The 13,842-nt window shown below is 45.8% G+C and overlaps 1 protein-coding gene across 1 annotated transcript in view; it reads right to left on the bottom strand.

Annotated features, from left to right (window-relative positions):
• Positions 1 to 12,809, bottom strand: part of LOC135805717 (SR-related and CTD-associated factor 4-like) — a 33,850-nt gene extending 21,041 nt beyond the window's left edge. The window contains exons 1-5 of the mRNA XM_065319801.1: positions 12,609 to 12,809; positions 12,437 to 12,520; positions 6,870 to 6,914; positions 4,462 to 4,530; positions 569 to 661 (exon numbers count right to left, since the gene is read on the bottom strand). Coding sequence (XP_065175873.1) covers positions 569 to 661; positions 4,462 to 4,530; positions 6,870 to 6,914; positions 12,437 to 12,520; positions 12,609 to 12,641 — 324 coding nt within the window. The 5' untranslated portion in view covers positions 12,642 to 12,809. The remainder of the gene's footprint in view (positions 1 to 568; positions 662 to 4,461; positions 4,531 to 6,869; positions 6,915 to 12,436; positions 12,521 to 12,608) is intronic.
• Positions 12,810 to 13,842: the final 1,033 nt, after the last annotated feature.

The following is a 13,842-nucleotide window of genomic DNA, read 5'->3' as shown; positions in this document are numbered from 1 at the left end:
TAATAGACTGTGCATTATTTCAACTGCATCAGGATTGTTCCAGAGTACTTCTCTAATAACAGATCCTTAGAGACTGAATGACACACGCTCCGGAGTGTATACTACAGTCCATTTCAAAACTATAGACGCGTACCTAGGCAAAAACCGTTATGCCAGCATCTATACCACATAAAATCTGTGATCACTTTGTGCATAAATTTTTCCAAATTGGGCGTCTGTTATCCAATCCTTTAGAAACTATGAGAGTAATTGTGGAGCGATCCTGAGCAATATACCGAAAACTATTCTCAAAAAGTTCCAGCCAAATTTGAAATATTTCAAAAACCCTACGCGTCTATAGTTTTGAAATGCACTGTAGATGGTGTGTTGTGTGTTACATACAAGGTAAATCACGATAATCCTGTCCCTCGATCAACCCAATGTAGCCTTTTTTCTCTGTACAGAAGCAGCAACGCTTAGCAGCACTGCACGTGTGATTGAGAAATACAGAGTGGTGTCCGCTCTGGAATGATCGTGCCGCTCACTCTGTTACTGCTAGTGCCAATGCGGGCAAAAAGCTATATCTTACCTGCTGTTCGGGAGGGCATTTCCATACATGTTGTACCGTGCTGGAAAGGTTACGGGCAAATCTCGGCCCAAACACCTCCTTATCGCCACCGAACTGAATGCGGACAATAACAAAGAAATGGGTACAATATGTACAGCGGTTCTACCCTCCTCCTGGCCGGAGAAGTGACGATGGCAGCCATATACCGGTATAGCAACAGTGCATGGTGTCAATGCAAAGTGTACTGTGTATAATTATGCATAATGATATAGGTGAAACCTGGTTTCAGCAAATACCCATGGTGCAGGCAGTGTTGGACACCAGGGTGAGTCCTGCTCACTCAGTGCCAAAAAAGGTAGTGTCAATACAGACCAGGTGGGTGCTGAAACCAGGTGGTCACTGGACCAGAGTCACAACCTGAAGGTAGCTCGGGAGCAGTGTAGCATGCATGCTACATATCTTCAGATAACTATAGCAAATGCTTTGAGCAGCCTTCTCCATATCAGATTATGCCAGCTGGTCTACGACCAGTTTGACCTCACTGCACAGGTGGTGCTCTTTTCCGGCTGGGTCAACAACACGGTCACACTATTGATAAATTGTAATACAGGATTACTTGTGCAACAAAATATGAGGATGGAAAATGCTGGTGTCCAAGCTTAGTTGTGGCCCCACAGGAGAAAACTCCTTCAAGCTCATGTGCCCGCTTCAGGACAGGTGCTAGCTGCTGTGTCGAATGCACTGAACCTTGTTCTACCTCCAGTATAACAAGAGTGAAAATAGTGCAAAGTAGGATTAGTCCTCCCATCTTATGGACTTCTGTGCAGACATCGGGTGATGGCAAATCCAACGCAGCGTAGATGTAGCCTTGCAATCAAACTGAACAAACAGCCAGTCAATGCACCTAGAACGTGAGTTGTCACAGTGTGTTGCAGCTTTTCATTGCCGGTAGTTGGCATCGTGACAGGCCATGCTGCTGAGATGTTTGCGCTGTCCTCGCAGTTACAAAGGGCTAGCTGCACCGTCCTCCGTCCATCCTCACTGCTCAGCTGCTGGTGGTGATATCCATGATACAGATAATGGACATGCTACTGCATACCCCTGATGGTCGGAAGTATGAAGTGCATGTGGAGAACGTTTATTGAGTACCGAGAGAATAGCGTGGTGCAAGATCCTTATTCAACATAACCAAGATTGGAAAGGTGAAAAACAAGAGAGATATTTCTATAGCACTAACCACTGGCAAATGCAAATACACCCTCCTAGAAGCCATGTTTGTAAATGCGTTAGGGTCATAATATAGAGCGAGCTAATAAACAAGTGTTTCGCGCCGGTGACTCTCCCAGCCTGTGTCAAGCAGGAATATTCTTTGCAATCGGCATTCCCAGTTTCTAGCGCCTGCTAGTGAAATCCTGTGACTAATTTACTAACTAAACGCGCCTGCCATTCTCAACGCGCGGAGAAATCCATATGCAGACATCTCCTGCAAAGGCTTCGTCATGAATTCCTGATATTCTACATTATCTTCGTTCATGGGATCCTTTTTGTCTGTATGGATCTGGACTGGATTGGTTGCAACTGGTGCATCAGTGTTCAATCAACCAATCCCAGCTCAGGGTGACGATCTCCCGACGCGAAACACAAGTGCTAGTGGACACTACTGGTATTCGGGCTTGGCCTGATCAGAAAATATCCTTCACATAAGTACACTTCACAATCATACATGCAAGTATCATACATCACTTATCACACGAGATTACATGGAACAGTGAGTTTAACACATGCCATATCTAACATCATATTTGCAGCCCAGGAACTCTGTGATCCACACACCAACATCCCTCCCTGCCTGGACGCTTTCAACAACAACGGAAATGTTATGAAGGTTACACCATCAACATGGTTGTCCTTGCACCAGAGTAAATTACGTAGAGAAGACCTATCATATACAGTACATCCAAGCACTAACATCCTAGTATCACTACTACATGCAAAAGAGAGGTAACCCATTATAAAGGTTGAGAGTAGGTAAAAGCTAGCTGGATAGGCTAGAGAGTGGCAAGCAGCATGAAAGCTAACTTGAGCACATGGCATAAGCAAAGCAGAAACGCAATCACAGTTTGCCCAATTTAGTGAGAGTGATTGGAAAGAGCGAGAGTTGAGTGGAATAAAACGTTCCAGCCCTAAAATATATGGACAATAAGTGTGAGTGCAGGTCACTTGTGCCGAGATGGCCAGCACAAATTCTATAAGGTGACGATCAGGTGAATTGCCACTGTTCGGCCACAGTACAGTGTGAGTACAGTGAAGTCGTTTTTCGGAAACTGCAAACAGAGGCGCGGGTCTGTGGTTCTGCACAAGAAACAGTTAAATTCACGAGACGAATGAAAGCCGAATCCCGGGAAACTCCGCAGTGGTGGTGGTTTGAGTAAAGCGAGAGAAGAGAGTGTGCATAGCAACACACCGTCCGAACATACTGACATAACTGGAATTTGCCAAGGTTTTCATTGTGTGCCTTTGCGTGACATAACTGCTAGGCAACCGACCAAACACTCTACTGCTGGATTGGCACAAGCATGGTGCAATGGCTCTGCCACATCACCACAACATGCCAAGTCAACAACAGCAACACTGGCTGCTTTTAGCGATGGCGTTACAACCATTGTTGGAGCAACTACATTCAAGTCAGCCAAGCAGTCGCTATATGTAAATTGCCAGTCAATACAAGTTAAAACCGTAGGTGCCGTGACGGACACAACACAAGACATGAGACGAAAATGTCGCAAATTACAGTGTACACCTGAGTCAGATACACACCTAGCTATACCAGGGAGTTCTAATTAACCGGTTGATCAAGTGGCCTCATCATGATGTTAGGGAATGTCACACAAAAAGAGGAACATTCACTCTCAAGTCCTTCATCAATCTTGAATGATACGGCTCTCTGGGCCTGCTTGAGATCAGTTTTGGCGTCGAGCTACAGGCCATTTATAATCATTTGGTGATTTGAGTTGAGTCCCCTCTGAGATCAGAGTGGTAGGCAGCTTGAGTTCAGACACTGACGCTACTTGCTACCATGAGATATCATGATCTAGTGTCGGCTAAACTAATACTACGGGACCCAACTCGACCCCCATTACTTTGTGCTCATCAACATCAATGTTAACCATGGAAAACTGCACAACTCGTTTGTCAAAATTCGCCGGGTGTAATTGAGGAAGGCAGGAGAATCGACCTCTTTGTTTCTGAAAATAAATCGCATTCACTCAGTCAATAGGGAATAGGTCCTCATGGAGTCGGAAAATGTGTAAAACCAAATGCGCTGGTCCATTCGCAGTCATTTTCAGTGTTGCCATGAAGATTCCTTCATTTTAAAGGAAATCTACAATATTTGCCAATAAAATTCAGGCATGGTACTACGCCTGTGAAACAATCCTTGGTCATACGTTCATGTTGTGGCTTAGTCTGCCAGTATATTAGAACTCCCTGGTGCTTGCAACAGCCTGATGTGATGATCGGCCTCTGACACAAAATCCCAGTGAAAAGTGATGTGTCACTTTGCATGCAAAACGGACAGGCCTTCAGGATTTTGCATTGCACTTGCATGTTCTAGACTGCCATGTGGATTTAGTGAACACACAGAGTCCAAAGCTCAAGTTGGAAGGAACACAGCCGACATGCACTCTACATGGAAATGCCAAGCATTACAAGATTCAGTTCACTGCAAACGATTCCCTGATAAAGGACAAAGCCGCAGCCGCAGCAGGAAAGCGTCCGCGTGGCTACTCCAGTGTGCACAGCGTCCACAGGCAGCTAGCTACATGTTTGTGTTCTGATCCGGCCCATACCCCATCCCCAGAGGTGGCACACATCTGTGAAAGTGCCACAGCATAATGGAGTGTGACATGACATACCTGGTGACGAGATTGTCGCAGGATAGCATCAATAACATACAGCCCTTGTAGTTTATATTCAGGACGACACTACAAACAGAAACACACACACACACACACACACACACACACACACACACACACACACACACATGGATAACATTACCTTCCGATTAATATGGGAAATAACAGTCAAAAACCATTCCAACTTAACAAGAAAACAAAATTGTTAAAGCGTGCTAACCCTGCTAGCTAGCCCTGATGCGCAGATGCGCTGACATCCCTATTGAAGAGAAAGCTCTTAGGTTGCGATTGCAATCAACAATCGTTGAGTTATGACGCTCGACAGACACCCACCCACACCATCCGCTATCGGGAAGATATCTTGCTCTCTCCACGTTTCCCGAGTGTAAACAGCAATCGAAATTCACCGACCATTCATGAGCTCAGAAGTAATGTTTGGCTCTGGTTTCCCCGAGTGTAAACCGCAATTAAATGACCACAGACCATTCATGAGGTCACAAGTGATGGTTGGCTCTGTGTATACCTGCAATGGTTGTGCACCATTCTCATCCGCAGGCGTTGTACAATTCCCGAGAGTAAACAGAAGTTGAAGTATCAAGCTGTCAAAGCTAGAAGCCTAGAATCGCAACAATGTACTTCTCATGTAAAGCTTGCAGCTTGACCTTGGTTGGGCTGAAACCACTGGTCGACCATCTACGGAGTAGAAAACACGCGCGGAATGTCGGCGATCACACATCTTTCTATATCTGCTCCTGCGATGATTTGGAAAGAGATTGGTCAAGCTTGAAGGAGCACTTGATGGACGAAAAGCATATCACCCATTGTCTCAATCGAGTAGTTACTCACTATCATGAATTACCGATAAGTAGTGTCATCACAACGATAAAAAAATTAAAGCATCACAGACCATCCATGGGGTCACAAGTAATGGTTGGCTCTGTGCATATAATTTACTTCTCTTGTAAAGCTTGCAGCTTGACCTTGGTTGGCCTGAAACCACTGGTCGACCATCTACGGAGTAGAAAACACGCGCGGAATGTCGGCGATCACAGATCTTTCTATATCAAATGGCCGAGCAAATGGCCGCTGCCCTGCGGATCCCGCAACCGCCCTGCTCGCCGCCTTCGTCGCCTCCTTCCCCTCCGCCCCACCCGAATTGTGCGATGTTGGAGCCATGGGATATTCCCCATGGGGGTCGCCGCAGCAATTTGACGACTGGGCGCGGCAAGCGCCATCACCGCCGTCGCCTCGGATGCCGGTGCTTCCGCCGGCACCACCGGCGCCCGGAATCCTCAGGCCCTCGCGCCTGGACGCCGCGCGTCGGCACCTCGACTTGGCGCCACGCCCTCCCTCGGCGGAGGAACTTATTACAGCAATCCGACAACGACTCACCATTCAAACATATCAACCACCGCGACGACGCAATACACACAACCAACAGCAACATTGGCGCCCAACTTTCGCTTGGACCCACGACCCTATTGCAATATAATAAATGCCGTTCCCAATAACTTGTTCCCGTTGTCCGTTGTAATGTCTGGAGAAGATGTCGTCAGTCGTCCTTGTTCGTACTCAACATCTCGTAAAGCTTGCAGCTTGACCTTGGGTGGGCTGAAACCACTGGTCAACCATCTAAGGAGTAGAAAACACGCGCGGAATGTCGGCGATTACAGATCTTTCTATATCTGCTCCTGCGATGATTTGGAAAGAGATTGGTCAAGCTTGAAGGAGCACTTGATGGACGTAAAGCATATCGCCCATTGTCTCAATTGAGTAGTTACTCACTATCATGAATTACCAATAAGTAGTGTTATCACAACTCGTGCTCCCATCACAGGCGAAGTCCTTGTAGCACCCTCAACCAACACAGCGAACGAAGCCTGCGCTGTTGTCCACGCACGCGGATTCTGGACCAGGGCCCAGAATGCGTTCTTTGACGTCCGCGTATTCCACCGGGATACAGCTTCCTACAAGAACAGGCCCATAAGGAATCTCCTCCAGCAACACGAGCGCCGCAAGAAGAGCGAATACACCGAGCGCATAAACAACGTCGACCGTGATACATTTACCCCTTCAGCCTGGCCACGATGGCGCTCCTGGCAAGAAGCTCTGCGCTGTGTGCTTGTGACAAGTGGATTGCTGAGTGTGACAAGAATACGCCAGAATACGTGCAGTCTGGACATCTGCCATGATCATGTATTGTTGACGACTCGCATAAGCTGAGCGGGTTCATGCCAGGAAATGCTACTACTCCACTGCTTGCTAAAAACAGGCCAGGAAGTTGCGTAGGAACGCACAACGTGAACACTACACCACGTGATGCGAGTTTTCACAGTCGGCAGACCCCATAAACCCATGCGCACTAGGGGGGCATGTCAGTAATAGCAGTTTAGATTGCCGCTTACCTTAGCTATAAACTTTTCCACGCACATCACAACATGCTTGTAGTGCTACAAAAGACCAAGGCACAGGCACAGGTAGAAAAAGGAGTTACTGTATAAGTTTACACTGTATAAGCAGAGAGTTTAGCTGGTGAATAATTGCGTCCAACTCCAAAGAAAGACAGCTTATCTGGTAGAAAATGTCATCCATAGATGTTGAAACGTAGTGAAAGGCTAGACAAATCGATATTTTAGTACTGCATTAAATTTAGTCCGAAAATTCTTTGGACAAAAAATGACGAAATTCATTTCCCGTTTCCTCGAAGACAAGAATGCAATAATACTAAGAAGAACAACACACTTCAGGCTCTTTATCAACATCTTGAGAGTTTTCACGAGTATACTTTCAAGCCAAACACACCTTTGTGTCATTATTTCTATGGTCAGTCACGCATAGGGCTGAAACGATCGTGGATTTTCACCTATCGATTAGTCTTTAGCTTAACTTAACGATCGATTAATTGATTATAACCGTTAGCAAATAGTGTCAGAATGTTGTGCAAAATTGCTCTGTCTCCACAAGCCATGTCTTCAGAATACCCAAAAATCTGCATTAGTGAAAGGGTAGATCCGAAACCTGGCAGTTTTGAAGTCAATTGAAACTCAGAACATGAACCATACCCCTGGCAACTGCATACTCGCCAGGGTTCTAGCCAAGTAAAAATAGTAGGGGGCACGGGAAACAGTTACCCTGTATCCCATTTTTCCACTTTCCAATATTGTCTTGCTACGCTAAATGCAACGTATGGGGCGAATCCCCGACTTTGCCCCAGATAATGTGTCTTTATGAACCATCTAATAGTGACTTTCGACTGCATTTTCGTTGAATTGCATGAGAAACACGAAATCGGAAAATGAGAAGGGCGGCGGCACTTTTTCACAGGGGGGGGGGGGGGGGGGGGCACGCAAACAGAGTAGGGGGTGCTGCCCCCCCCCCCCCCCCCCCCTTTGGCTAGAACCCTGCTCACAGGGAAACTGATTAGAACTTCGCAAAGCGGGGGTTTTCAGTACTTTTGGACTCAAAAGCCCTACTGAGAAATCTATAACGTAACAATTAGTTGATTGTTAACCCTTTATGGACAATTGCACGACTTTTGATCACATACAATCGAAACTTCAAGTGGGGATTTCAGTGGGCGATCTTCATCGTTTTTCGATAAATCCGCAGCTGAGATGCATGCGGATCGAATGACCATAAAATCTACGTACAGTGCGGATCGGCTATAGGGTTATCGGCTATAGTAATATACCTCTTATAGTGATCGTATTCTCAAATTCATTTTCGTAAACCACCCCTTTCTATACATATCGGATCGGCTATACAGACTGTAGTAATAATTGGCTATAGTAATATCGGGTATAATGATACGATTTCTTTGTCAAAATGATTTTATTGCATACATTTTTCATCGGCTATAGTGATGATCATAAAAAGTATACATCGTACATGGCGAGATCTGATTGCGGCAGTCAGGAAGCGCTGGTACGACTATGATATCCCTCGGAGGAAATTCGAAATGTTTGGCGTTGGCTGTGCTTGTTGTTCCGGGGCATCCTCGAGCGAGAGCGGAGGCAGTAATGAGTACCAGCGCTGAAGCGCTACCGTGGTCTCTGCCGAGATGTTGGAGAAGGCATTCAGGTAACAGCGAAGACGATCAGGGACACGGAGAACCTTCTCCGTGACATACGACATCACGCGTCGATCGACCTGCCACTTCAACTTGGAACGGTTTCAGCGGTGATGAGTCGAGCGATGGCGACCCAGACTGAGACTCTACTCCCACTAATCGATCCTGCAGATATTGTTGATATGTCGATTGAATGTGTTGAAGTGTTTCTCTTCCAAAAGAACACATTTGTTGAGCACAGCAACTCCTTGAAAATTCATGTCAAAAAGTCACGAAGTTTTTGTTTCCGCAGGAAGCAGCTCTGCACTGCGCGTACTGCACAGTCACATGCACAGCACGCTTCTGCACGCTGCACTGATTCGAATGACACCATACACGCATGTGTCAGGCATACCTAAGTACGCATACCGCCTGTAGTAATATATCGCCTATAGTGATATTTTCACGAAAATCAAACACCAACGCTATAGCTGATTCGTACTGTACGTCACAAGTAAAAAAGTTCACGAAAAATCCCACTGAACATTGCATACTCAACAGTGCATTCGCTCTAAAAAAACATTTCTTGTTGAGAAAGACGCGATATTGCGATGTCTTCTTGTTGTTCAGGACGTTTCCTGACGGCAGAAGAAGCCGCAGACCTGGCGACTGGATCTGACAGTGCCAGCGGATATTCTGACCTGCTGTCGTCGTCTGAGGAAAATGCTCTTGACGACGATGTTTTGGATGCCAGCTCTGATGGAACTCAAACGTTTTCAACACTTCACTTTGGCAATTTTTATTGATCCGAATTTGGTCTGGTCTTTTTTATATGAAAGCTGTGTCCATCTAAACCGATCTGCATACAACATATACATAACAAATCATAACCGTTCTTGAGTTACAGCAGTCAATCGAATGCCGCATTTTCCCACAAATTTAATTGGTCCATAATGGGTTACAGAATTATCGATCGATTATCGGGTAATTGGTAAAATCGTTTCAGCCCTAGTCCGACTCGCGCATTTTGGTTTTGTTGGTTTTAGCTCCATCTTCTTCTTTGCGCTGTTCTATCACCTCTTTACTGTACTCCACTGTTCTTGTCCCTTTGCCTTTGCCTGTATTTCATCTCACGGGAATGCTTGAAAGCATACCCGTGAAAACTCTTAAGATGTTGACAAAAGAGCCTGAAGTGTGTTTTTTCTCCTTAGTATTAGGGAGGTTTCGCTCTACGGAATTACGTATGAAAATAACGTAGGAACTGCACGTAATTTTCATACATGAAAATCAGAGCTGTTGGGTTTCGCTCTACGTGATTTCTCCACGACTGCTAAACATGCCTTGTTGCTTTGGAGACATGTTGGCTGCATGCGCCCACCGCATGCAACATGAACCGAAACCGCGTTTCCATCTTATTTTGCACGTGGTGTACGGTGTATGTACAGTACCTTGTGTTTCGCGCGGCTTGAACTTTGCCATGGATAAATCCGGAAAATGCAAAAAAATAAGGACGTTTAGCAACGCGAAAGTTCGAAAGAAAATTCGAGTCTGGGAATGAGTACAGAAACAAAGGTCGAAACTTCGAAAACTTGGACGCGAAGTTGCAGTGATTTGCGAAAGTAACTTTCTCTTTTCTCGGTACGCATTTCACTACAGGGAGTAGTAATTTTACAGCCCCCTGCTTGAGACTGAGCTGCATACACGGTACGGTACTATAAGATTCAAATAGCTTCGAGAAAAAGTCGTTTCGCATTGCTAAACCTCACAAGTTTTCTTTTTCGAAATAGATTTTCGCGAAATATCGCCACCACGAAAAGTTCGAATTTTCGCATTGCTAAACGTCCCTAATATTTCAAAAAGTTCTACGGAGGACCGAACGTAGGAAAGAGCTTTCCTACGGAAATCCGTAGAGAGATTTACGTATGAAGTTGCCCTCGCTCCCCGGCGCGTATGATATACGGATTTTCATACGTAATTACGTAGAGCGAAACCTCCCTATTATAAGAGAGGTTCTGCTACACGAAAATGCGTGCAACCTTTCGATCTACGTCATGAAGTGAGAAACTTCGCACAAACTATCGCAACTTTGGACGCGAAACTTGCAGGGAACGAAATGAACTTTTGTGGGAAGTTTTGTGAGATCGGGTCATGGCATACGGTGGGTGCACTTGGCACGTGCAAACTACGAAAATGTGCCGAACACAATGTTCGTACGAAAATTCGTACACATTTTCGCAAGGCGAGTCGGGAAACTTCGTTCGCGTTTTCATGTTGCAGAATCTCTCTATTAGCCCTTTAGCGTGCATGGTTCGAAATCGAACCAAAGAAACTTGGACACTCACGCATGTACTCTATCGATCGTAACTCAGTCAAATGCTCTCAAGTCTCAACCAAATTTCAAAATCGAAACACCAAGCAGGTAACGGAGAGTCTCAGCTGCTGGCTCGAACAACTCCCAGCTCTCTACAATGCAGTTTGAGCGAACAAAGTGCGATCGAATTTTCGCAATTTTTCACGCGTTCTGCTAAACGAAATTTCAATTTTGTTCGCCAGCTCTCTACAATGCAGTTTGAGCGAACAAAGTGCGATCGAATTTTCGCAATTTTTCACGCGTTCTGCTAAACGAAATTTCAATTTTGTTGGCGCATCACTCCCAAAGAAGATGGGCGCGGATGTTTAGCATGCTCTCGAGAAAATTGAGAATTTTGACTAAAGGAAAGTAAAATGGCAGGACGAGCATGTTTGGCGATTTGACCTGGAGTTTTGGTGGCGTTCCTGGTGTTGTAGCGACGGACAGTGATGGATCCTCCTGATGAGTTTGGGATTGTTGTCCTCCTCTCTCTCCAAGAGCTTTCCAGTGAGCCCAAGATCATCAAAATCGGTGAAGTACAACTGATGCTATGGTGGAAATCGAACAGTTAGTACCGTAAAGTACCGTTGATCCCCCCCCCCCCCCACACACACACGCCATGTCGCTTCCCAGCTGGGTTTTCGGCAGGGGGCGGGAATTAGATCAAGGCTGTCAAGTGCAGTACGATGTACAACAGCGTGGAAGTTCTGGCTCGATGTGCTGGATTGTGTACAGCAGTGCATGCGTCGGTTCAACATCGTATTTCGTTTATACGCCGAAGTCGCTTCACAGGCAGAAAATCAACAGGGGGCGGCAATTAGAGAGGGGGCGGATCAACGCTACATTACGGTAGTCACATTGTTGCAAATTGCGTAACGTGATTTGACCAGTGCCACTCAAAAAGGTTAAATTCCCGACGAATATTTCTGCTTGTAGTAAGTGCTAATTTAAATCGGACAGGTAGGTCCACCCAAATATTCGGTCTAAAATTGAACTGAACTATTCCGTTACAATGAGCGTGCACACACACACACACACGCACACTGCTATGTCTAAACCACCATATCTGTCACTATTTCAGTATCCCTGAAAAGTTAATCTTTCATGTACCGGTACATGGTATTTTGAAATTCGAAAGGGAATATCAAGTACCGTATTTTTCCGGTTGTAAGTCGACCTTTTACGACTTAAAATAGAAGGAGAAAGGGTGGGGGTCGACTTACAACCGGGATTCGACTTATAACCGGGAACTATCAGTATCTTACAAAAAATGACCTGCACTGCATGCACGGGTGCACCATGTTTATACATTCTGCCAGTTTGTTGGCCTTTTTCAAGGATTGGGACGTTATATCCTCCAATAAGGAATGTTTACATGATTTGTTGATGTGTTAGTAGCAGGAGGTGGTTAGTAGTGCTTCTTTGGGTGAAAACTTTAAAACGCAGAATTGAGACCTCCAGATAGGGGGGTCGACTTATAACCGGGGTCGACTTACAACCGGTAAAATACGGTATAATAAAAATTAATACATGTACACACATCAATTGACTTTAGTTTCTCGAGTTAAACTGACCTTTATGGCTTTGAGAGCTGCCTTGGTGATAGCCGTCATTTTAGCACGAGATACCGGAGGCTTTGTATCCGTGATGGACCCCAGCTATGAAGTGTGATGAAAGAAAAGTACAAATCACTCAAATGTAGACAAACGCAACTGACCCCAACTTGAGAAAATATCTGTGACCAACCTCATCGTTGAAAGCCTGGACGAAAGGATCCATGATTGCAGCCCGAAATGTTATCTCACAGCGTCCACAGTGATATTAGCCTCAAGTAGCACATGGGTGTCTTCTACATTCAGGGAGTATCGCATGCAAGGTATTTCTTCAAACAAACTGAAAACTTGCCGGCCATACTGCAAAACCAAAAGATCATCCCTGACAAAAATTTGCCGATTCTGGTTCTGCATTCTTTCTTGCATGCACAGCACAAAGCTTGATGACGCGCGCTCGACGCGCGCGCGTACAACTACCACCAGGCCAGGGAGTCGTAAAATACGACTCCCTGGGAGTGTCATGTACCTCCTTTGGCTTTGTCTTGACTCTTGTAGTGCGTGCACACGACCGCGCGCGATAGCATGCAGCAGCAAAAAGTGGTGAAGCCCAGGGAGTCGTAAAATACCTGGTATTTTACGACTCCCTGGTGAAGCCCGAAGCCCAGTGCAGTGAAGGCGCTCGAGCGCTCGCTAGATGCGCTGCCATTAATCGCATGTATGAGCATGCGTGATTGGGAAATGGGGGGGGGGGGGGTACATTGCCAAGTCTGAAGTGGTCCATGGGATCCAGCTGGCCAGGCCAGGCAGGGAAAATACTTTCCTGACTGTGACCATGGTGACGACTCGTAGATCTACTCACGCCGGCCCTGGTGCCTGTTATCATGGTTATTATCAGCAAGAGTACATAAAGGTTATGTACTCTTGTTATCAGGCCATTCTGCAATTTCTGGCATTCACTTCGGGGGTGGTTTGGCCCATGTCCATGACGATGCAGCGACCGGGTGAAGAACTGCCAAAGACCCAAAGAACCAGCACTCCCTATTCACCTCCCTGGTCCATGCAAAGACTTCGGTAAGTGATTGTAGAGAAAAGAACTAGTAACTTGGGGCCCTGAGATTGCACATCCATCCCACTGCACTCACGGCAAATCTCACATTTGTTTCAGTAGTTCCAGGCAGGGAGTAGTACAATATCAATACAGGGGCGTCGGAAGCAGTTTAACATTGGTGCGGCGAAAGTGTGAGAGGGGGGTCCGGGGGTCCTCCCCCGGGATTTTTTTTGAAAATTGGGCCTAAAAGGCCATATTTTTAATGCTACCGAATAATATGAGAAATAAGAATATGCATGCTCATGACACACCGCATTGTCGATGTAAAATATGGTACCTGTACAAGAGTCGACAAGCCATCAACAAGGTTGAAAATGTT

This window comes from Sycon ciliatum, chromosome 1 (assembly GCF_964019385.1).
Source record: "Sycon ciliatum chromosome 1, ocSycCili1.1, whole genome shotgun sequence".
Taxonomy (NCBI): domain Eukaryota; kingdom Metazoa; phylum Porifera; class Calcarea; order Leucosolenida; family Sycettidae; genus Sycon; species Sycon ciliatum.
Note: the sequence above shows the minus strand (reverse complement) of the source record. Positions and strands in the feature narration are given on the sequence as shown.